This window comes from Monodon monoceros, unplaced genomic scaffold, assembly GCF_005190385.1.
Source record: "Monodon monoceros isolate NGI ecotype Baffin Bay Population unplaced genomic scaffold, NGI_Narwhal_1 Super_Scaffold_6, whole genome shotgun sequence".
NCBI classification, from domain to species: domain Eukaryota; kingdom Metazoa; phylum Chordata; class Mammalia; order Artiodactyla; family Monodontidae; genus Monodon; species Monodon monoceros.
This window is the reverse complement of record NW_021703783.1, coordinates 81,139,233-81,165,567: the sequence shown is the minus strand read 5'-3', so window position 1 is coordinate 81,165,567 and position 26,335 is coordinate 81,139,233. Positions and strand designations below refer to the sequence as shown.

Genomic DNA, 26,335 nt, shown 5'->3' with positions numbered 1-26,335 from the left:
ATTCTGAAGATGTCAAGTCACTAGGTAGGGTTTCCAGCACCTCTGCCCCTTCCGCCCTGCATCAGTAGAGAGGGCCAGAAAGTGCTGGTTATATGATGGGTCCCTGGCAAACACCTGATTGTTCTGCAGGGTTAAGGGTTTATGGAAAGAGCCCTACCTCTTCCATCCATATACCCTCATCACCCATAGGACTGAGGTTTTTAGTCTTTACATTAATTGGCTCATGAGAGAGGGTTGTAGCCTCTCAACTGCATCTCAGGTGCATTTGAGGAACTGAAAAATCGTAGCTGAGTTGGAGACAAACTATTCCATGCTTCACCTTTCCCTGCCTCTAACAGGTGAGCTAACACCTTTGTCATTGGTTCAGAAGCTTTTGTGAGTATCCAAGTCCCTTAGAGTGCTGGTTCACAGCACATATGCTTGGGCCCCACTTCCAGAAGTCCTGATCCAGTAGATCTGCAGTGTGGCCCTGGAACAGGCCTTGGAACCAGCACCCAAGAGGATTTTCTTGTAAGTTACCTTCAGAACACACTCTGAGAAACACTAGCTTCTAAACTTTAGGTGTCTTTGGCTTAACGCAAATGCATTGGATATAAATCACAATTTTAGAAATTACATTTAAAATCCATTTCAAATTCCTGTGGCAAATTACCAGATAAAGTGAATAGTTCTATAATGAGGCCAAAAATAACTTTGGATTTCTAGTCACTTGAGTTTCTTAAAGTAGAGCAAAACTGTAGTTGCAAAGGTTATACTTTTTAAAAAATCACGTATACCAAGCATAAACCCTAATGTAAACTATTGACTTTGGGTGATAATGATGTGGCAATGTAGGTTCATCAGCTGTAACTAATATATTACTCTGGTGGGGGGATGTTGATAATGGAGAAGGCTGTGGGGGTTGCGGGGGAGCAGGGCATATATGGGAAATCTCTACCTTTTCCTCCAGTTTTCTGTGAATCTGAAAATGTTCTAAAAAATAATGTTTGCTAAAAAATAACAATAAAAGAGGGAAGAAGAACTACAATCATGCAGCCTGTGGAACCAAAACCACATTCACAGAAAGAGACAAGATGAAGAGGCAGAGGGCTATGTACCAGATGAAGGAACAAGGTAAAACCCCAGAAAAACAACTAAATGGAGTGGAGATAGGAAACCTTCCAGAAAAAGAATCCAGAAAAATGATAGTGAAGATGATCCAGGACCTCGGAAAAAGAATGGAGGCAAGGATCGAGAAGATGCCAGAAATGTTTAACAAAGACCTAGAAGAATTAAAGAACAAACAAACAGAGATGAACAATACAATAACTGAAATGAAAAATACACTAGAAGGAAGCAAGCAGAATAACTGAGGCAGAAGAACAGATAAGTGACCTGGAAGGCAGAAGGGTGGAATTCACTGCCGTGGAACAGAATAAAGAAAAAAGAATGAAAAGAAATGAAGACAGCCTAAGGGACCTCTGGGAAAACATTAAACGCAACAACATTCACACTATAGGGGTCCCAGAAGGAGAAGAGAGAGAGAAAGGACCCGAGAAAATACCTGAAGAGATTATAGATGAAAACTTCCCTAACATGGGAGAGGAAATAGCCACCCAAGTCCAGGAAACACAGAGTCCCAGGCAGGATAAACCCAAGGAGAAACACGTCGAGTAATCAAACTGAATAATTAAATTAAATTAAATTAAATTAATTAATTTAATCAAATTAAAGACAAAGAAAAATTATTGAAAGCAACAAGGGAAAAACGGCAAATAACATACAAGGGAACTCCCATAAGGTTAACAGCTGATTTCTCAGCAGAAACTCTACAAGCCAGAAGGGAGTGGCATGATATATTTAAAGTGATGAAAGGGAAAAACCTACAACCAAGATTACTCTACCCAGCAAGGATCTCATTCAGATTTGATGGAGAAATCAAAAGCTTTACAGACAAGCAAAAGCTAAGAGAATTCAGCACCAACCAAACCAGCTCTACAACAAATGCTAAAGGAACTTCTCTAAGTGGGAAACACGAGAGAAGAAAAGGACCTACAAAAACAAACCCATAACAATTAAGAAAATTGTAATAGGAACATACATATCAATAATTACCTTAAACGTGACTGGAATAAATGCTCCAACCAAAAGACACAGGCTTGCTGAATGGATACGAAAACAAGACCTTGCTGTCTACAAGAGACCCACTTCAGACCTAGGGACACATACAGACTGAAAGTGAGGGGATGGAAAAAGATATTCCATGCAAATGGAAATCAAAAGGAAGCTGGAGCAGCAATACTCATATCAGATAAAACAGACTTTAAAATAAAGAATGTTACAAGAGACAAGAAAGGACACTACCTTGGATGATCAAGGGATCAATCCAAGAAGAAGACATAACAATTATAAATATATATGCACCCAACACATAGGAGCACCTCAATACATAAGGCAACTGCTAACAGCTATAAAAGAGGAAATCGACAGTAACACAATAATAATAGTGGGGGACTTTAACACCTCACTTACACCAATGGACAGATCATCCAGACAGAAAATTAATAAGGAAACACAAGCTTTAAATGACAAAATAGACCAGATAGATTTAAATGATATTTATGGGACATTCTATCCAAAAACAGCAGATTACAGTTTCTTCTCAAGTGCACAAGGAACATTCTCCAGGATAGATCACATCTTGGGTCACAAATCAAGCCTCCGTAAATTTAAGAAAATTGAAATCATATCAAGCATCTTTTCCGACCACAATGCTATGAGATTAGAAATCAACTACAAGGAAAAAATGTAAAAAACACAAACACATGGAGGCTAAACAATACATTACTAAATAACCAAGAGATCACTGAAGAAATCAAAGAGGAAATCAAAAAATACCTAGAGACAAATTACAATGAAAACACAATGATCCAAAACCTATGGGATGCAGCAAAAGCAGTTCTAAGAGGGAAGTTTATAGCAATACAAGCCTACCTCAAGAAACAAGAAAAATCTCAAATAAACAATCTAAACTTACACCTAAAGGAGCTAGAGAAAGAAGAACAAACAAAACCCAAAGTTAGTAGAAGGAAAGAAATCATAAAGATCAGAGCAAAAATAAATGAAATAGAAATAAAGAAAACAATAACAAAGATGAAAGACCAATAAATAAAAATGGTACATAAACTGTAACATTTTACTTCACGTGAGATTGGTAATTTTTAATTTATTTATAATAATTATTGTGTACTTACTAAGAAATGCAGAGAAGTTTATCATAAATCCAAAAATACCACTCTCTGGAGGTGTTGTTCCTGTATCACTGAGAAAGAGAAGACATGTCCAAATTAGTAAAAAGGAATTCAGTTCAGGCATGTAATTGGCAGGTATTATATTGTGTCCCTTCTGGGTGTTCGGCCACTTTGAATTCCAAAGATTTGACCTGATTTTGTTCTAAAGTATTTTCAAGTTGGGCTCTGAAAAATTAAAAACTATTTTTTCTTTTTTTCCCCAGTTTTACTGATATATAATTAACAAACAGCACTGTATAAGTTTAAGGTGTATAGCATAATGATCTGACTTAGAGACATCATGAAATGATCACCACAGCAAGTTTCGTGAACATCCATCATCTCATATAGATATAAATTTTTTTGAGAACTTTTTTTGTTATGCTGAGAACTCTTAGGATTTACTTTCTTAACAACGTTCATATATAACATACAGCAGTGTTAATTATAGTGCCCATGTTGTACATTACCTCCCTAGTACTTATTTATATTCTAACTGGAAGTTTGTGCTATTTGACCACCATCATCCAATCCCCCTCTTCCTCACCCCTGGCCTCTGAGAACCACAAGTCTGGTCTCTTTTCCTATGAGTTTGTTTGTATGTTTGTTTGTTTTGAAGTATAATTGACAACACTGTGTGAGGAAATATTTAAAGTGAATGGTGGTGGTGTTTTTCAGATGATCCCACCTGAAAAATCTGAAGTGTGTGTTCATTCTTGATGAGGAATTGAGTGAGACTATTTTTTTGGGGGAAAAAAAAAAAACCTGGTCTAAAATCACGTTTGAAAAGTCTACTATTTGAATATTAAATATACATAAACACATCATTTTAATTTTTAACAATATGATTTATGCATAAGAATTTACACTGCTGAAAATATGATAGAAGGCTGAGCAATAAATATTATTGGTGCCTGTCAGTACTTTATGGAAATAGGGTATCAAGGGTATTACTCATGGTGATAAATTACTTTAACAAAAAAATAGCTTCTATGAGACATATTTCAGATGCAGTCTATCGATTAATTAATTCAATGAGCTGGAATGTAGCATTTGACATGTGTTAGCTTCTATTCATTAATGCCAAGGTTTACATTTTTATACTCTCAAGCTGCTTGCATAAAGCACAGTTTCAAACTGATGGCAAAGGCACTCCCAACATGAAACAACTCGTACTTGTCTTGAGTGTTTCCACGTTTTAAAACAGCTCTGAAATTTAAGTACTGAAAAGTGGATCAAGTTGAAAAGATGCACTTCAAAGTGTTTGAAAAATTCCACAGGAAGCCTGTGTGTGCAGGAAGCAGGAGTCTTTAAGCTTTGTGAACACTTAATATTTGAAGAGTATGAAGAGGTTAATGTTCCCCCTTCCCACAAATTCCTCTAGTCCCAATTACTTCAATCTCAAGTGTCACTTGTACCTGTAAGAATCTGAAGGGTTTAGAATTTAACATTACCATTTTTCCTACAAATAATCTTCTTTCTCACTAAAGGGATGTTGAGGTGAAGGCTGCCCGACGTTTGGGATGCCCTTCTGAGCACAACATCGTCCTGAATGGGCGAGGAGGGGATGGGAACCAGTGATGGAAACAGCTGGTGGAAACAGCTCATGAGTGCCCTTGGGCAGCACTTTTTTTTTTTTTTGCAGTACTCAGGCCTCTCACTGTTGTGGCCTCTCCCGTTGCGGAGCACAGGCTCTGGACGCGCAGGCTCATCGGCCATGGCTCACGGGCCCAGCCGCTCCGCGGCATGTGGGATCTTCCCGGACCGGGGCACGAACCCGTGTCCCCTGCATCAGCAGGCGCCATCAGCAGCAACCACTGCGCCACCAGGGAGGCCCTGGGCAGCACTTTCACCAGAAAATTCTCACAGGGAAAGGAAGCCTTCTATTCTTGACCTCAGGGTATAAAAAAGCAGCTACCCGATGACTCATGCAAGAGTACTTGTTGGCACAGGTCTGTGAGGAATCTGCCACATGCCAGGAAGATTGTTGGTTGTGGAGAAGTGACGAGGATATTGAGGAGGGTAGGTAGGTGGGGGAACAAAGGTGCTCTAACAGGAGATGAGAAGATGCCCATACTTGGGAATGATCTGTCCAGGGAGAGCAAACCAGGACATATTTCAAGGGCCCATGTATGCAATCCACATGACATCGAACATCGATTCGAAAGCTCAGAATTTCAGAGTGATATTTTATTCTTGCTTATCTTTACATTTAAAACCATACAGGCAGAATCTGGGAATTCCCTGGCAGTCCAGTGGTTAGGACTCCATGCTTTCACTGCCATGAGCCTGGATTAGATCCCTGGTCAGGGAACAAAACAAAGATCCCACAAGCCACACAGCGAGGTCAAAAACAAAAACAAACACACAAAAAAACCCATACAGGCAGAATCAAAAGTGCTTTGCAAACAGCCTTTCCATATGCATTTGTTGAATGAATGACTATCAGTACTGGCAGTAGACACTACTTTTTGAACACTTACCATGCACCAGCCACTGCTAGGTGCTCACCATACATCATTTCATTTCATCCTCTCAACCCTGAGGTGGGCCTGTTACCAACCCCACTTTATTAAGGAGGAAACTGGGTATTGGAGAGGTTATATAACTTGTTCCAGGTCCCAGTGCTATCATATGGAGGGAATCTACATTCCATCTATGTGTCTGACTCTGCTTTCCTGCCTCCTCTGTGCTCTAACAGCAGGCAAGGAACAAAGCAATTAGAAGAATGACTGGGGGAGGAGAGCAAGCACAGATGTGCTGGTAAATGCTTAACAAACAGCTCTAGAGGGAACCTGATTTGTAACACAGGCCAATTTCCATGCTATAAATATTCCCAATATGTCAAAATTCAAGCTACCAAAATGCTGATCACTGAACAAGGAGTTGGGAAAAAATGCACACAGTTGGCTCATCATGCCTTAGTTCTATACCAGGAAGGTGTAAAGTAGGTTAAGACCTCATAGCTTCTCAGATGCCATAATTTAATAATAAAACACCTTTGAAAAATGGTTCTGAAGAACCTAGGGGCAGGACAGGAATAAAGACGCAGACATAGAGAATGGACTTGAGGATATGGGGAGGGGGAAGTGTAAGCTGGGACGAAGTGAGAGAGTGGCATGGACATGTATACACTACCAAACGTAAAACCGATAGCTAGCGGGAAGCAGCCGCATAGCACAGGGAGATCAGCTCGGTGCTTTTGGACCACCTAGAGGGGTGGGATAGGGAAGGTGGGAGGGAGACGCAAGAGGGAGGAGATAGGGGGATATATGTATACGTATAGCTGATTCACTTTGTTATAAAGCAGAAACTAACACACCATTGTAAAGCAATTATACTCCAATGAAGATGTTAAAAGAAAAAAAAGAATAAACTGGAAACTAATACTACATTGTAAATCAACTATATTTCAATAAAATTTTTTTTTAAATTAAAAAAAATAATAAGAAAACACCTTTGGGCTTCCCTGGTGGCACAGTGGTTAAGAATCCGCCTGCTAATGCAGGGGACATGGGTTTGAGCCCTGGTCCGGGAAGATCCCACATGCCGCGGAGCAACTGGGCCCGTGCGCCACAACTACTGAGCCTGCGCTTTAGAGCCCGCGAGCCACAGCTACTGAAGCCCGCATGCCTAGAGCCTGTGCTCCACAACAAGAGAGGCCACCTCAATGAGAAGCCCAACCACCGCAAGGAAGAGTAGCCCCCACTCACCGCAATTAGAGAAAGCCCGCGCACAACAACAAAGAGCCAACGCAGCCAAAAATAAATAAATTAAATAAATAAATTTTAAAAAAAATACAAAAAAAACCACCTTTGACAATTATTCACCACCATGGTCTGATTTTCTTTCAGGATTACTCAGTCTATAACACCCACCATCAATGCATGAGTACCAATGGGCCTACATTCCTACGCTTGGCACTACAACATAGGAAACATCAATACTACAAACATAGGGGAAAATATGAATGCACTGTATTCATAACCAGTTGTTTGATTAAATGAGATCATCTTTTAAAAAGTTTTTATTTGGCTGCAAAAATAACCATAAACTTTATCCACTCATCAACAAAATATTTATGGGACACCTACCATGTGTTAGTATGATCTGAGTCACAAATTTCCCTATTTATCAGGTAAGAGTGGTCAGTGTGTGATTTATTTCCATTAAGTGACAAAGTGGTACCTAAACTACATTTGGTGATTTTTTAAATTTTATTTATTTATTTATTTGGCTGTGCCGGGTCTCAGTTGCAGCATGCAGGATCCAATTCCCTCACTGGTGTTCGAACCCAGGCCCCCTGCATTGGGAGCATGGAGTCTTTACCACTGGACACCAGGGAAGTCCCCCATTTGGTGAAATTTTGCTTAAGAATATTTCAAGAGGGGGGCTTCCCTGGTGGCGCAGTGGTTAAGAATCCACCTGCCGATGCAGGGGACACAGGTTCAAGCCCTGGTCCAGGAAGATCCCACATGCCACAGAGCAACGAAGCCCATGCGTCCAACTACTGAGCCTGCGCTCTAGAGCCCTGCGAGCCACAACTACGGAAGCCCGCGTGCCTAGAGCCCATGCTCTGCAACAAGAGAAGCCACTGCAATGAGAAGCCCGCGCACCACAACGATGAGTAGCCCCTGCTCACCACAACTAAAGAAAGCCTGCATGCAGCAAAGAAGACCCAACACAGCCAAAAATAAATAAATAAAATTAATTAATTAAAAAAAATTCAAGATATAAACAACAAAGTCCTACCGTATAGCACAGGGAACTATATTCAATATCCTGTGATAAACCATACTGGAAAAGAATATGAAAAAGAATGTATATGTGTGTATATATATATATATATATATATATATGTATAACTGAATCACTTTGCTGTACAGTTGAAATTAACACAACATTGTAAATCAACTATACGTCAATAAAATTTTGTATAAAATTTAAAAAGAAAAAGAGTATTTCAAGAAAATTTCCAGGGAATTCCCTGGTGGTCCGGTGGTTAGGACTTTGTGCTTTCACTGCTGAGGGCATGGGTTCAGTCCCTGGTCAGGGAACTATGATCCTGCAAGCCATGCAGCTTGCAGCGGCCAAAAAAAAAAAAGAAAAAAGAAAACTTTCCAAGCAGAAAATGAAACTGTGGCCACTTCTAAGAACTTTTAAGGATAGTAGTGGTTGCCTGCTATCGTTAATACAAACAGAAGGCTCCCTCTTTCATCTCAGCCACTGACATGCCATGCTGACTAAGGAAGGCCCAGAAACTTAGGGGCCGCGTGCCATGCAGTCATGCCATGGCTGCATCATCAAACGTCGGAAGCACCCAGAGGCCTGGGTAACGCGGATGGCATCCATCACCACAGGATCAGCTTTGACAAATATCACCGAGGTTACTTTGTGAAAGTTGGAATGAGGCATCACCACTTAAAAGAGGAATCGGAGCTTCTGCCCCACTGTCAACCATGATAAACTGTGGACCTTGATCAGTGAGCAGACACGGGGGAAATGCTACCAAAAACAAGACTGGAGGTGCTCTGATCATTGATGTGGTGTGATCAGGCAGTTCTGGAGAAGAGAAAGTTCCCAAAGCAGCCTGTCATTGTAAGCAGATAGGGTAGGGGGGCCCTGGAGGGAAAGAACCAGATATAGCTTTTTGACATTAGAGAAGCCATTTAGCCCTAAACAATTTTGTGATCTAAGCCTGGCTGCAATGCTTGCCCTTGAACAGGTCTCAGCAATAATGATCTTAAGGGAACAAAGGAACAAACAACTGTTACCAGGCAAGGTGAGTAACAATAGCAAAGATAATAAGTCAGTTGTAAAGACTCCCAGTTCTGTTTCAATGGTAAAGATTAGCCTGAAGCACTTTCTGGAACTGTTTCACAGAATTTAAACCCCTCTGGAGGGCTCATCCACCAGATCCACTGGAACCTAAGGGATGAGAATGTTGACCTTTTCTGATCCTCCTGACATCAACTGACTAAAGCTTGGACATTGTCGACCTTTGCCCCAATTCTATGCTGAATTCTCCTCTGTTCAAGCCCCTTCATGAGTATGCAGGTAACCTAACTTAAAGCTTCCCCAGTGTTGCTGTTTGGGGAGACTCTGCTTTGGGAAAGATCCCTGGTGTTCTCCTTACTTGCTGCAAGTAATAAATCCTTCCTTCTTCCATTGTTTGGCTTGGCTGTGTCTTCTGGCTTGACACCTACCAAGAGGTGAACCCACTTTTTGGGGTAACATTGTCATGAAGGTTAAATTCTTCAGCAGAAGAGGTGAGGAGAATATTAAGGGTGTGTGTGCGTGTGTGTGTGTGTGTGTGTGTGTGTGTGTGTGTGTGTGTTGGGGGATGGCGTGGGGGAGTGGCTCTGTCCTGGTAGCTTGAAGTCACATGGAGGGAGATTTTTAAATGTTAACAAGTGCTTTTCTTTAAAAATAATATATGTATATATTTTTTCATATATATATATATGTATATATATATATATATATATATATGAAAGCCTCTCTTACCTTAAAATGTTCTTTTCAGTCTTTCTTTTGGTCTCCAAGCTATTATTTTACATCATAAGTAAATACTGTATCACACCTTCCACCTGACACTGGAATCCAGATGAACATAATACCAAGGGGGTGCCAAGAGAACCTGTTGGTAGCCTCTTTTTCTTTTACATTTTTTATGCTCACAGTAAATGATCATATTGTGCAAAGGCAGAGGTAGTAGGATTTGGTTGGCACAGCTGTACTTGGGCACCTGATTCAGGAAAATGGAGAATGAATGCCATGCCAAAGCAGTTGCCTCCCAATTTGGCAGAAGTAGTCCCCTTACCCAACTCCCACGACATCATTCTGTATCACATGGCTTAAAGACCTGGCCCAGATCCATCCACGTCCTCACATGCCTCCTAGTAAATGAGGCACTTCCTGGAAACTGTACAGGGGGATAGGAACTAATTGTTCACTTGCATGTGGCTTAGAAGCTGTTGAGGCTGTTATGTGTATACAATTGTGCCTAGGAAATCAATTTACAACTATATTTACTGTGTTTAGATTTCTACGAGTTTTGTTCATCACGGAAAATTCCAAGCTGTTTATCTAACACCTTTCTCCGAACTAATTTATGATGTTAAGCCACTTCATAATCCCTTGGTGCTCAAAGGGATAAAAACAATACAAATAAGACGTGCATAGGTTCAAGATGGCGGAGTAGAAGGACGTGTGCTCACTCCCTCTTGCGAGAGCACCGGAATCACAGCTAACTGCTGAGCAATCATCAACAGGAAGACACTGGAACTCACCAAAAAAGATACCCCACGTCCAAAAACAAAGGAGAAACTGCAATGAGACAGTAGGAGGGGCGCAATCACAGTAAAATCAAATCCCATAACTGCTGGGTGGGTGACTCACAGACTGGAGAACAATTTTACCACAGAAGTCCCAATGGAGTGAAGGTTCTGAGCCCCACGTCAGGCTTCCCAACCTGGGGGTCTAGCAACGGGAGGAGGAATTCCGAGAGAATCAGACTTTGAAGGCCAGCGGAATTTGATTGCAGGACTTTGACAGGACTGGGGGAAACAGAGTCTCCACTCTTGGAGGGCACACACCAAGTAGTGTGCACATCAGGACCCAGGGGAAGGAGCAGTGACCCCATAGGAGACTGAACCAGACCTACCTGCTAGTGTTGGAGGGTATCCTGCAGAGGCGGGGGATGGCTGTGTCTCACCGTGAGGACAAGGACACTGGCAGCAGAAGTTCTGGGAAGTACTCCTAGGTGAGAGCCCTCCCAGAATCCACCATTAGCTCCACCAAGAGCTGGGTAGGCTCCAGTGCTGGTTTGTCTCAGGCCAAACCAACAGGGAGGGAGCCCAGCCCCATCCATCAGCAGACAAGCATACTAAACTTTTACTGAGCTCTGCCCACCAGAGCAACACCCAGCTCTACCCATCACCAATCCCTCCCATCAGGAAGCTTGCACAAGCCTCTTACATAGCCCCATCCACCAGAGGGCAGACAGCAGAAGCAAGAAGAACTACAATCCTGCAGCCTGTGGAAGGAAAACCACATTCACAGAAAGACAGACAGGATAAAAAGTCAGAGGGCTATGTACCAGATGAAGGAACAAGATAAAACCCCAGAAAAACAACTGAATGAAGTGGAGATAGGCAACCTTCCAGAAAAAGAATTCAGAAAAATGATACTGAAGATGATAAGGACCTCAGTAAAAGAATGGAGGCAAGATTGAGAGGAAGCAAGAAATGTTTAATAAAGACCTAGAAGAATTAAAGAACAAACAGAGATGAACAATACAATAACTGAAATGAAAAATACACTAGAAGGAGTCAATAGCAGAATAACTGAGGCAAAAGAACGGATAAGTGACCTGGAAAACAGAATGGTGGAATTCACTACTAAGGAACAGAATAAAGAAAAAAGAATAAAAAGGAATGAAGACAGCCTAAGAGACCTCTGGGACAACATTAAACACAACAACATTCGAATTATAGGGGTCCCAGGAGAAGAGAGAGAGAAAGGACCTGAGAAAATATTTGAAGAGATTATAGTCAAAAACTTCCCTAACATGGGAAAGGAAATAGCCACCCAAGTCCAGGAAGCACAGAGAGTCCCAGGCAGGATAAACCCAAGGAGAAACACACCAAGACACATAGTAATCAAATTGCCAACAATTAAAGACAAAGAAAAATTATTGGAAGCAACGAGGGAAAAATGGCAAATAACATACAAGGAAACTCCCATAAGGTTAACAGCTGATTTCTCAGCAGAAACTCTACAAGCCAGAAGGGAGTGGCACAGTATATTTAAAGTGATGAAAGGGAAAAACCTACAACCAAGATTACTCTACCCAGCAAGGATCTCATTCAGATTCGATGGAGAAATCAAAAGCTTTACAGACAAGCAAAAGCTAAGAGAATTCAGCACCAACCAAACCAGCTCTACAACAAATGTTAAAGGAACTTCTCTAAGTGGGAAACACAAGAGAAGTAAAGGACCTACAAAAACAAACCCATAACAGTTAAGACAACGGTAATAGGAACATACATATCAATAATTACCTTAAACCTGACTGGAATAAATGCTCTAACCATAAGACACAGGCTTGCTGAATGGATACGAAAACAAGACCCATATATATGCTGTCTACAAGAGACCCACTTCAGACCTAGGGACACATACAGACTGAAAGTGAGGGGATGGGAAAAGTTATTCCATGCAAATGGAAATCAGAAGGAAGCTGGAGTAGCAATACTCATATCAGATAAAACAGACTTTAAAATAAAGAATGTTACAAGAGACAAGGAAGGACACTACCTTGGATGATCAAGGGATCAATCCAAGAAGAAGACATAACAATTATAAATATATATGCACCCAACACATAGGAGCACCTCAATACATAAGGCAACTGATAACAGCTATAAAAGAGGAAATTGACAGTAACACAATAATAGTGGGGGAATTTAACACCTCACTTACACCAGTGGACAGATCATCCAGACAGAAAATTAATAAGGAAACACAAGCTTTAAATGACAAAATAGACCAGATAGATTTAATTGATATTTATAGGACATTCTATCCAAAAACAGCAGATTACACTTTCTTCTCAAGTGCACAAGAAACATTCTCCAGGATAGATCACATCTTGGGTCACAAATCAAGCTTCGGTAAATTTAAGAATATTGAAATCATATCAAGCATCTTTTCCGACCACAATGCTATGAGATTAGAAATCAACTACATGGGAAAAAATGTAAAAACACAAACACATGCAGGCTAAACAATACGTTACTAAATAACCAAGAGGTCACTGAAGAAATCAAAGAGGAAATCAAAAAATACCTAGAGACAAATGACAACGAAAACACGGCAATCCAAAACCTATGGGATGCAGCAAAAGCAGTTCTAAGAGGGAAGTTTATAGCAATACAAGCCTACCTCAAGAAACAAGAAAAATCTCAAATTGTGAAATCTCAAAATCAAAATATCTCAAAACTTACACCTAAAGGAACTAGAGAAAGAAGAACAAACAAAACCCAAAGTTAGCAGAAGGAAAGAAATCATAAAGATCTGAGCAGAAATAAATGAAATAGAAACAAAGAAAGCAATAGCAAACATCAATAAAACTAAAAGCTGGTTCTTTGAGAAGTTAAACAAAACTGATAAACTATTAGCCAGACTCATCAGAAAAAGAGGGAGAGGACTCAAATCAATAAAACCAGAGGGCTTCCCTGGTGGTGCAGTGGTTGAGAGTCCGCCTGTCAATGCAAGGGACACGGGTTCGTGCCCCGGTCCAGGAAGGTCCCACATGCCGCGGAGCAGCTGGGCCCATGAGCCATGGCCGCTGAGCCTGCAAATCCAGAGCCTGTGCTCTGCAATGGGAGAGGCCACAACAGTGAGGCCCACGTACCGCAAAAAAACAAACAAACAAACAAAAAACAAAAAAACTAGAAATGAGAAAGGAGAAGTTACAATGGACATCGCAAAAATACACAGCATCCTAGGAGACTATTACAAGCAACTCTATGCCAATAAAATGGACAACCTGGAAGAAATGGACAAATTCTTAGAAAGGTATAAACTTCCAAGACTGAACCAGGAAGAAATAGAAAATATGAAAAGATGAACCACAAGTAATGAAATTGAAACTGTGATTAAAAATCTTCCAACAAACAAAAGTCCAGGACCAGATGGCTTCACGGGTGAATTCTATGAAACATTTAGAGAAGAGCTAACACCCAACCTTCTCAAACTCTTCCAAAAAATTGCAGAGGAAGGAACACTTCCAAACTCATTCTATGAGGCCACCATCACCCTGATACCAACACCAGACAAAGATACTACAAGAAAAGAAAATTACAGACCAATATCACTGATGAATATAGATGCAAAAATCCTCAACAAAATACTAGCAAACAGAATCCAACAACACATTAAAAGGATCATACACCATGATCAAGTGGGATTTATCCCAGAAATGCAAGGATTATTCAATATATGCAAATAAATCAATGTGATACACCATATTAACAAATTGAAGAATAAAAACCATATGATCATCTCAATAGATGCAGAAAAAGCTTTTGACAAAATTCAACACCCATTTATGATAAAAGCTCTCCAGAAAGTGGGCACAGAGGGAACCTACCTCAACATAATAAAGGCCATATATGACAAACCCACAGCAAACATCATTCTCAATGGTGAAAAACTGAAAGCATTTCCTCTAAGATCAGGAACGAGACAAGGATGTCCACTCTCACCACTATTATTCAACATAGTTTTGAAGTCCTAGCCACGGCAATCAGAGAAGAAAAAGAAATAAAAGGAATCCAAACTGGAAAAGAGGACGTAAAACTGTCACTGTTTGCAGATGACATGATACTACACATAGAGAATCCTAAAGATGCCACCAGAAAACTACTAGAGCTAATCAATGAATTTGATAAAGTTACAGGATGAAAAATTAATGCACAGAAATCTCTTGCATTCCTATACATTAACAACGAAAGATCAGAAAGAAAAATTAAGGAAACAATCCCATTCACCATTGCAACAAAAAGAATAAAATACCTAGGAATAAACCTACCTAAGGAGGTAAAAGACCTGTACTCAGAAAACTATGAGACACTGATGAAAGAAATCAAAGATGACACAAACAGATGGAGAGATATACCATGTTCTTCGATTGGAAGAATCAATATTGTGAAAATGACTATACTACCCAAAGCAATCTACAGATTCAGTGCAATCCCTATCAAATTACCAATGGCATTTTTTACAGAACTAGAACAAAAAATCTTAAAATTTGTATGGAGTCACAAAAGACCCCAAATAGCCAAAGCACTTTTTTATTTTTAACTTTCTTTTTTTAAAAAATAAAGTTATTTATTTATTGGCTGCGCTGGGTATTCGTTGCTGTGCGCGGGCTTTCTCTAGTTGCAGTGAGTGGGGACTACTCTTTGTTGCGGTGTGCGGGCTTCTCTTGTTCTGGAGCACAGGCTCTAGGCATGTGGGCTGCAATAGTTGTGGGGCGCAGCCTCAGTAGTTGTGGCTCATGGGCTCTAGAGCACAGGCTCAGTAGTTGTGGCACACAGGCTTATTGCTCCATGGCATGTGGGATCTTCCCGGACCAGGGCTTGAACCCGTGTCCCCTACACTGGCAGGCGAATTCTTAACCACTGCATCACCAGGGAAGTCTCACCAAAGCAGTCTTGAAGGAAAAAAATGGAGCTGGAGGAATCAGACTCCCTGACTTCAGACTATACTACAAAGCTACAGTAATCAAGAAAATATGGTACTGGCACAAAAACAGAAATATAGATCAATGGAACAGGATAGAAAGCCCAGAGATAAATCCACGCACCTATGGTCAACTAATCTATGACAAAGGAGGCAAAAATATACAATGGAGAAAAGACAGCCTCTTCAATAAGTGGTGCCTGGAAAACTGGACAGCTACATGTAAAAGAGTGAATTTAGAACACTCCCTAACATCATACACAAAAATAAACTCAAAATGGATTAGAGACCTAAATGTAAGACCAGACACTGTAACTTTTAGAGGAAAGCATAGGAAGAACACTCTTTGACATAAATCGCAACAAGATCTTTTTTGCTCCACCTCCTAGAGTAATGGAAATAAAAACAAAAATAAACAAATGGGACCTAATGAAACTTAAAAGCTTTTGCAAAGCAAAGGAAACTACAAACAAGACAAAAAGACAACCCTCAGAATGGGAAAAAAATATTTGCTAACGAATCAACTGACAAAGAATTAATCTCCAAAATATATAAACCGCTCATGCAGCTCAGTATTAAAGAAACAAACAACCCAATGCAAAAATGGGCAGAAGACCTAAATAGACACCTCTCCAAAGAAGACATACAGATGGCCAAGAAGCACATGAAAAGCTGCTCAACATCACTAAGTATTAGAGAAATGCAAATCAAAACTACAATGAGGCATCATCTCACACCAGTTAGAATGGGCATCATCAGAAAATCTACAAACGACAAATGCTGGAGAGGGTGTGGAGAAAAGGGAACCCTCTTGCACTGTTGGTGGGAATGTAAATTGATATGGCCACTATGGAGAAGAGTATGGAGGTTCCTTAAAAAACGAAAAATAGAATTACCATATGACCCAGCAATCCCACTCCTGGGCATATACCGAGAGAAAACCATAATTCAAAAATTCACATGCACCCCAATGTTCATTGCAGCACTATTTACAATATCCAGGTCATGGAAGCAACCTAAATGCCCATTGACAGACGAATGGATAAAGAAGATGTGGCACATATATACAATGGAATATTACTCAGCCATAAAAAGGAACGAAAGTGGGTCATTTGTAGAGATGTGGATGGACCTAGAGTCTGTCATACAGAGTGAAGTAAGTCAGAAAGAGAAAAACAAAAATCGTATATTAACGCATATATGTGGAACCTAGAAAAATGGTACAGATGTACTGGTTTGCAGGGCAGAAATAGAGACACAGATGCAGAAAACAAACGTATGGACACCAAGGGGGGAAAGCGGTGGTGATGGTGGTGGTGGTGTGATGAATTGGGAGATTGGGATTGATATGTACATACTGATGTGTATAAAATGGATAACTAATAAGAACCTGCTGTATAAAAAAGATTAATTAAATAAAATTCAAAAATTAAAAAAAAGCACGCATGATAATATAAGCTTGGTCGAATACTGTTCTTTAAATCATTGGATACACGTGATTCCATTACTCTAAAGCCTGGGGTCATGGTTTACTGTGGGGACTGAGATGCTGGCAGTATGCAAAATTATCTGTGTGCCCGAACAGTTTTATTAGACTGTCCTAAAATCCTAGGCCCATTGCTTGGAAGATTAGTCAGGACCTAGAACCAAAAAACACTTAATGCACCCGTATAAGGAGACCATTACTTCCTTTGTCTTCATATTTAAATATATTATTTAAAAAAAATAAGTATGATAATAAAAAGTCATTCCAGGGAATTCCCTGGTTGTCCAATGGTTAGGACTCGGTGCCTTCACTGCCGTGGCCAGGGTTCAATTCCTGGCTGGGGAACTAAGATCCCACAAGCCACATGGCCAAAAAAAAAAAAAAAAAAGTCATTCCATTTTATTACTTTAAATTATTAGGGCTAACTTTTTGGCAGCTTCACTCAGTGATTATTCTAGAGTGGGAGGTACCGTATAGCTATATCAACTATTTTTTTTTTGAGGTGTGGTTGATCTACAATATTATATTCAACTAGTTTTAAATTTAAAAAGAATATCCTAATCATAAATGTAAACAACTTGCTCTTTTCTCACTCTATTCACATGCAATTGCCCTCTATCAACCCAAGTTCCCTCTTTGTTCACTCATACAACATTTTTAAAATACTGTTAAACAACATTGTAAAACAGCTATACTCCAATAAAAATTAATTTAAAAAATTTAAAAAAGAAGTTTAGTGAGAAACAAGCTGGTCTGCCATCGCTAGGTCAAACTACTTCCATGTAGTTTTAACATTTTAAGAAAATTTAACTAAAGATTTTTGTAATCAAATTTGATTGTTTAGAGGAAATTAATTTCTTAAGTACCTATATTAATTTATTAATCAGAAAATCAAATTATTGTTATCTTGAAACAGCTATTAGTTTCATGAATAGAATAACAAGATTAAGTTGTCCTTAAAGACTTGTGAAAAAAAGTTTCAATGTTCGTATTCAATGTTCGTTTACACTAAATTTTAAATTCAGTGTAAAAAAAATTTTTTTAAATACTGTTAAGCATCTCCTATGTGTTGGGAACTGTGTCGGGTGATGAGGATACAAAGATGAAAAGGTAATTCACTACCTTCGAGAACCTTAGTATCTAATAAAAAAATTCAAAGATTAATTGATTCAACGTTTAGTTACTGATTGCCTTCTATGTAACAGGCAGTTTTGTAGCAGGGTGAATGCAGTGGTAAGTAAAACAGAAAAAGCCCCTTCTTTGTGGAATTACATTCTGTGGGGGGCAATAAAAATCGTCTAGGAGTGGGACTTCCCTGGTGGCACAGTGGTTAAGAATCCGCCTGCCAGTGCAGGGGACACAGGTTCTGAACCCTGGTCTAGGAAGATCCCACCTGCCGCGGAGTAACTAAGCCCGTGTGCCACAACTACTGAAGTCCGCGCGCCTACAGCCGGTGCTCTGCAACAAGAGAAGCCACCACAATGAGAAGCCCTCGTACAGCAACAAAGACCCAATGCAGTCAAAAACAAATAAATTAAAAAAAAATTTTTTTTAATCGTCTAGGAGTGATGAATGCTGTGAGGAAGAGGCAAGCTGGATAAGAGGATAGAGAGAGACAGATGAGCCACCCACTCGAGACAGGGTAATCTGGGGAGGGTCCTTGAACAGAGATCTGAATGAATATTTGGGCAGGAAAATTACAAGCAGAGGGAAGAGCCAAGTCAGAGGCCAGAAGGTGGCAATATATTAGAGCAACTGCAAGGAAGGAGGCGTGGCTGGAGGGGAGTAAGCAAGGACCTGTGTGCACATGGGCGAGGGGGTCATGGAGAGCCCCGTGGGTCATGGTAAGGACTCTGAATGTTACTCTAAACATGATGGGAAGACGCTGAGGGCTGAGAGCAGAGAAGTGATATGAAGTTGATTGACGTTTTTAAAGGATGTTGCAAAAAGACTATGGATGGGCAGGCATGGACCAGGGAGACTTAGGAAGTGATTTCAGTAGTTTATCAAGAGAGGACAGTGGCTTGGACCAGAATGGTAATGAAGAGGGAGGCATAAGCGGTCAGATTCTGAAATTTTTTCTGAGGGGAGTCTCTAAAAAAAATAATCCTTGCTTGGACTATCGCTGCTAATATTACAAAAGGAAAAAAAACATTTCCTCAGCACTTACACTTGCCTTCATCTTATTTGGTCTTCAGAATATTATAAGGAAAGTACTTATCATCATCTTAAAGATGAAGAAACTGAGTCTTAGAAAAGAAACTTGCCCAAGGTCACAGAGATAGTAAATGGGGAAGCCAAGCCATGTATCTAGAGCTGTCTAATTTCAATGGACACAGTTCAGAACTGTCCTCTGCTGTGCTATATTCTTTCCTTTTATGATAAAATATCATTTCCATGTGAGTTTACAGAACTGTTTATCTTACAAGCGGGTTCACACCAGTGATCCCTCCTGCAGCCATTACCTTAGTAAGTTGTCCTTGGCATGCTATGACTCTACAATGCATGTTCTTGATGGACTGAAATGCAATTACTGTCAGGGAAAGAGGACTGTTCAGTGGACCACTCTTTTTTAAGTTGAAATTGAGCACTTAGGTTTAAAAATCGTCATCAAGACTTCTGAGCGATACTCTACTGCCTTTTAAAAAGTAGGACTAGCAGAAGAAAAACATTCACAAGTTTAAGTCAGTGAGAAAAATAAGTATTTTATGTAATTAAATGACAATGAAAACTTTAAATGGAGGAGAACTTATATATATTTACAGTTGACTCAGAAGCCAAACAATACTACAAGCTGCAAAAGTTTAGGATCTTCAATGTTCTTACTGTGTTTTTCATAGAATTAACTAATTTGGGCAATGTTTTTTGATAAAAATATTAAGCTGTAAATTATCCTTTCTACACTATAAATTATCATTTCAAGGATGACACTTTTCTAGCTCAAAGTTTTAAATGGCATGCCTGCCTTTTCGTCTTATGATACTGTGGCTTAGATACTGTGAGGTAATAATCACTGCACTATAAAGACTGAAATGTCATTAACATCATGTGAGAATATGTGACTCTGTACCCAGAGACCTCATTATCCTATTATTTATTATCCTGAATCCCATTGTTGCAGCTGAACAGGGAAGCAAAAGTCACCACTGCCTGAAATTCAGTGTAGTTAGTAATCAAAAGAGTTGGTTTAAGCAGGAAGCCATCAAAAATTATATGGATTTGGGGGGCAAGGGATAAATTAGGAGTTTGGGATGAACAGATACACACTAATATATATAAAATAGATAAATAACAAGGACCTACTGTATAGCACAAGGAACTATATTTAATATCTTATAATAATAACCTATAATGGAAAAGAATCTGAAAAATAGAGATATAGGCGTATGTATAACTGAATCACTTTCACACAACATTGTAAATCAACTACACTTCAACTAAAAAATAATAATAAAAAAATTATATGGATATGTACACACTACAAATGTACAAACATTCATTTGCCTACGTGTTGATGTGGGCCAAGGCTGTTACATAAGTACGAGTCCACCGTATGTCCTCCTGGCATAAAAACCACATCTACTCTGAATCATCTCATTTCCAGTTTTGGTGTCTTTAAAGTGGATAGAGGGCTTCCCTTGTGGCGCAGTGGTTAAGAATCTGCCTGCCAATGCAGGGGACACAGGTTCGAGCCCTGGTCTGGGAAGATCCCACATGCAGCGGAACAACTAAGCCCGTGGGCCACAACTGCTGAGCCTGTGCTCTAGAGCCTGTGAGCCACAACTACTGAGCCTGTGCTCTAGAGCCCACAAGCCACAACTACTGAGTCCACATGCTGCAACTACTGAAGCCCACACGCCTAGAGCCCATGCTCCACAACAAGAGAAGCCACTGCAATGAGAAGCCTGCACACCGCAACAAAGAGTAGTCTCTGCTCGCCACAACTAGAGAAAGCCTGTGCACAGCAACGAAGACCCAATGCAGCCAAAAATAAATAACTAAAAAAAAAAAAAAAAAGAATATGAGCGTGGCCCTGTAAAAATCTAAACTAATGCTTTGAGGTTGATTTTTATTTGTCCTTGGTTTTCACATCCTTGCATTAATGGTTTCATAATACAGAAACATCACACTATGTTATTCCAACTTGCTAAATTTGGTGGCTGTTTGAATCCCCATGCTTCTAATTTAATTTTCTGATAGGAAACATCCATTTGCCTAAAAAATAAATTCATATAAAAAGTTAATGCCAAGTTTAGAGATGTTACCTTTGGGAGAAACTGGGTAAAAAAATACATGGGATCTTTCTGTATTATTTTTTTATAACTGCACGTAAATCTATAATTATCTTAAAATTAAAAGATTAATTTTTTTAAAGTGTGGCAGGAGAAGTCTTATTTCCACCCTTTTTTTCCATCAGCTAGGGTCTTGCTGACCATGGCCACCTCCCTCCATCATACACAGATAAACCATTTTTATTAGTTTCTTCATGCAAGCAAATACAGATACACATTATTCCCCTCCCCAATGGTAGTATATTTTGTTTGCATCTTGCTTTTTTCCATGTAACAATGTAATGAAATTCTAAAGAGAGTATTCTATGTAAAAAGAGCTTTCGTTTGAGATATTCTTGGGTAAATCATTTATTAAGCCAGTCCTCTACTGATGGACATTTGTATTGTTCCCAACCTTTTGTTATTAAAAGCCGTGCTATGAATATACTTTAGATATTGTATTTGTGTCATTTTGATAAATAATGCCCAAGTCCCTCCATAAAGATTGAATCACTTTACATTCCCACCAGCAGTGTACGGGAGCCTGTTGCCCCAAAGTCTCACCAGTAGAATGTGCTATCAAACATTTGGGTTTCTGCCAATCCAGTAGATGAAAAGTGAGGTTTTTTGTTTTGTTTTGTTTTGTTTTCAGCCGGGCTGCGCAGCTTATGGGATTTTGGTTCCCCAACCAGGGATCGAACCCAGGCCCTCGGCAGTGAGCGCCTGGAGTCCTAACCACTGGACCACCAGGGAATTCCCAAAAGTGAGTTTTAATTTGAATTTTTATTCCATTCATGAGATTGAGCATATTTTCATGTGTCTAAGAGCTATAGGCCCACTTGTCCAAAATACTGAGGAATAACAATGTTATCAGAAAATATCTGATAAGAAAGCTGAATTTGACTGTCCTACTGCAAAGGGGTTCTTCCACAGTTCTGGATCTTATTTAAAATGCAAAGGCTAGTGGTGATCATTTTTTAGTGTACGAAGATACCGAATCACTATGTTGTATACCAGGAACTAACAAAGTGTTGTAGGTCAATTATACTTCCAGAACAAACAGAAAAAGATCAGATTTGTGGTTACCAGAGGTGGGGGTGGGGAGAGGGGACGTTACATGAAGGTATCCAAAAGGTACCAACTTCCAGCTGCAAGACAAGGAAGTGCTAGGGATGTCACGTACAACACGAGTAACATAATGGACACTGCCGTATGTTAAGACAGTGATTCTTAAGAGTTCTCATCACAAGGAAAAAATAGGTTCTTTTGCATTTATTTAGTTATTTTATTTTATTATTATTATTTTTTTTTGCGGTACGCGGGCCTCTCGCTGTTGTGGCCTCTCCCGTTGCGGAGCACAGGCTCCGGACGCGCAAGCTCAGCGGCCATGGCTCACAGGCCCAGCCGCTCCGCGGCATGTGGGATCTTCCCGGACCGGGGCACAAACCCGTGTCCCCTGCATCGGCAGGCGGACCCTCAACCACTGCGCCACCAGGGAAGCCCTACATTTATTTTGTATCTATATGAGATGATGGGTAGTCACTAAACTTATAGTGATGATCATTTCATGACGTGTGTAAGTCAATTCGTGATGCTGTACACCTTTAACGTATACAGTGCTGTATGTCAATTATAGCTCAATAAAACTGGAAGATAAATAAATAAACAAAATTGTAAAATGCAATGGCTCTTACTTAAAGTGTTCAGCGTTGTTAAAAAACATCAGAACATCAGATTGGCTGAACAATGCCTTCGCGTTAAAGGGTGCTCACCCTAAATATGTCCAGATCGCTGACCAACCACCAGTGACTTTACCGAGCCTTCCCTAAAGGGCTCTGCCCTGCCCTGGAGGGAAGAATAACAATACTCACAGTTGAGCACCCAAGACATATTAATTGAACAAATATCGAGAGCCTTCGTGGATGTTACATTCCAGCAAAGGAGGACAGATGATCAGCGTACTAAATAAGTAAATCATACAGTTTGTCAGAAGGTAATAGGTGCTATGGAGAACAAGACTGGATGGGGGTGTCAGGGTGCAGTGTTAAATAGGGCCATCAGAGCAGGCCTCACAGAGATAATTGAACAAAGAAGGAGGTAAGGAAGAACATTCTGGCAGAGTAATAGCCAGTGCAGAGGCCAGGAGGAAGAGGTGTGCCTGACATGCTCAAGACCCAGGAAGGAGGCCAAGGAGTCTGGAGGGAAGTTGGGGGGGGGGGCGGGTAAGGAAGAAGAGGAGGCATCAGAGCACAGATGAGTTAGAGAAGTATGGTCTGGGCCAAATGGATAAATCTGGAGTTAATCCCATCACGTCCAGAAACTTTCCCTTCTAATCTTGCCCTTGCCCTGGCCTCAATGACTTAGTTTTCTAGGAGGCGGCAGAGGCAATCCAGTGCTCCAGCCACCCATGTAGGCAGACAGAGCAGATAACCTAAAGGCCCCAGGCACACTTAGGCAAGCAATCATGTGTTTGTAGGCTGAAGGCTCCCGGCAGCAAGGGAACAATCTCGTGCCTTTTTCTCCTGTTATTCCACTTTTTCCTGAAAGTTTCCTTTCCTTGCTAATTTTAAAACCTCTTCCTTGGAATGTCTGTGATTTGAGCATCTTACAAGTAGCTGGTCCTGTCAGCTCATTTCCCCATTTCTGAATGTCTAGTAGCTCACCTGGAGGTGGTATTAATCACAACTACATCAGACACCTCTACAAAGACTCAAACCCTGCCTCTGATCGCCTAGCCAATGTGTACCAAATACTACCTGCCCCTGACCTTCAAACTGGCAACAAACACAGCTGCTATTTACTCAATAAAAAGCATTACCGGGAGTGAACTCTTGCTTTTAACATCAGTCTAAGAGGATCTATCCCACTTCAGATACAAGAGGAGCAAGACAATGGCACTTGGGACAGAGACGAGCCATGAGAAACCAAGCCGAGGTTTCTGCAGGGGCACCACGCCTGATGGGAAAGTTTCCTCGATGCATGGGACGCCTCATCTTGCGTGGGCAAAACCACCGCCATTACTACAGATTTGGTTCTGTGTACCATTCTGCATATCGCTTGCTTCCTTGCATCTTTAAACTGTAGTCCCCTCTCACTTCACTTCGTTTCCCCTTTCTCGCCTACAGAAAAGATTATAGAGCATTGCTCACCAGGCAGAATGGCTGCAAAAAGAAGAGGCCCTACAACCTCTATAATCTCTACAATCCCTACAATAATTAAGCAGTAACCTTGGGTGTCACCAACTTTATAATGCCCTCACCAATCAATACAGACCCAGAGCGGTCACACCACTTGGATAAAGATGGATTCTTCAAATGTTTAAGGAACGCCATTACCACAGTCAAGGCGCAGAGCTGGGAGCCACACGAAGAGGATCCAGACGCATGTCCTGGGCACTGATAAAGTGACTCTCAAGAAGGAGTAGAGGCCAGACGTCCCTGGTGGCGCAGTGGTTAAGAATCCCCCGGCCAATTCAGGAGACACGGGTTCGAGCCCTGGTTCGGGAAGATCCCACATGCCATAGAGCAACTAAGCCTGTGCGCCACAACTACCGAGACTGCGCTCTAGATCTTGCGAGCCACAACTACTGAGCCCGCACACCACAACAAAGAAGAGCCTCCACTCGCCACGACTAGAGAAAGCCCATGCGCAGCCACGAAGACCCAATGCAGCCATAAATAAATAAATTTATTTTTAAAAAATTAAAGAAAGGTAGAGGCCAAAACTCATGAAAGACGAAATGGTATAATGACAACACAAGAGATGTCACCAACTGTTGACAATTTAAAGGCCCAGTACCCAGAGGGATCTTGGGCAGCTCCATCCAAGAGAGCTTAAAGCATCTTCCAAACACCACTACCAAAGGTAGCATGGTGTTGCTTCTAGCATGGGAATGAATCAGGGTGTGAGTTCTGCTTCCACCATTTCTTAGCTGTGACATCAGTGTCACACTGATGAATTTCAACATAGGTTAAACTTAGTTTCCTTGCAAGAAAAATGAGCCAGACAGCCACTTCACGAGGACGTTGGGAAGCAGGAGTGAAATACGTGAGCTGTTCTAGCGTACACCTGGATCTGCCTCTTACACATTCAATGAGTGGCATCCAACAGGATCCATCCTTGTTTCAATAACGCCAAAGCGTCTTTCAGAGATTCTGTCCCATACCCAGTCTCAAAGTTCTCCTGTGCATCCTCGATGGCTCCTGACGCCACTCGGCTCAGTGTTCGGGGTAAAATAAGAACTGCTCGGCTCCTACCCTCTGCCTCCCTGTACCTCCCAGGAGCGCCCCCTCCTGGTCGTCAGTGCTCCATCTTTCTGCAAGACGCCCCAGCTGGGTCTGGACCCCTTCCCTCCGCATCAGCAGTGCTCCCCCGCGGTGCCTCTGCCCCGTCCTGCCTCCCACCCGGCTCCTCACCTGATGTAGGGGAGGAAGGGGTTGACGTGCCCGGAGAGCACGGCGACCACGTAGGAGATGATGAAGGCGGCGGACGACCAGGTCACCAGGAGGAAGGGAATGAGGGCCATTCCCCTCAGGAAGCACAGCATCGCGCCGCCACCAGGAGGGCGCTGCGCTCTGCGGGCCCGGAACGGGGGGCTGCTCTGCGCTGCTGGGAGGCTGGGGCCGCGCACGTGCCGACCCGCGGCGCGGCGGCCACGGCGCGAACAGCCACGGGCGGCCGGGCGGGAGGCTCCGCGACGGCTGGGCAGGCCCGGCCCCGGAGGTAGGGGAAGCGCGGAGAGAGGCGGCGGGCTGCGAGGCGGCGGCGCGGGGGTGGGTGGGGCGCGGGCGGCCCGGGCTTGTTGCGAAACGAGTGAAGTCACAAAGCGGCGGCCCCGCCGACTTGCAGGCGCGCGGCGACCTCCCCGCGAACGCGACGCCGGGGCTGCGGGACCGCGGGGCGGGGGCCGGAGGGGGGGGACCGGCTCCTTTCGCTTTTGGTTCGGCCTCCGGGCGGGGGCAGCGGCGGGAATGCCCGCCCAGACGGTCCCAGCCCGCTACGCCGCCCTTGCCCTTGCGCAACTCCGGGGAAACGGATCAACGCCTCCCGGCCCCTCT

General features: G+C 41.7%; 1 protein-coding gene across 2 annotated transcripts in view; it reads right to left on the bottom strand.

The window, feature by feature from the left end:
* The window catches only part of DRAM1 (DNA damage regulated autophagy modulator 1), an 86,505-nt gene extending 60,522 nt beyond the window's left edge, over positions 1-25,983 (bottom strand). For both annotated transcript variants that reach the window (XM_029204942.1, XM_029204941.1), the window contains exons 1-2: positions 25,694-25,983; positions 3,234-3,301 (exon numbers count right to left, since the gene is read on the bottom strand). In XM_029204942.1, coding sequence (XP_029060775.1) covers positions 3,234-3,301; positions 25,694-25,824 — 199 coding nt within the window. In that variant the 5' untranslated portion in view covers positions 25,825-25,983. The remainder of the gene's footprint in view (positions 1-3,233; positions 3,302-25,693) is intronic.
* Positions 25,984-26,335: the final 352 nt, after the last annotated feature.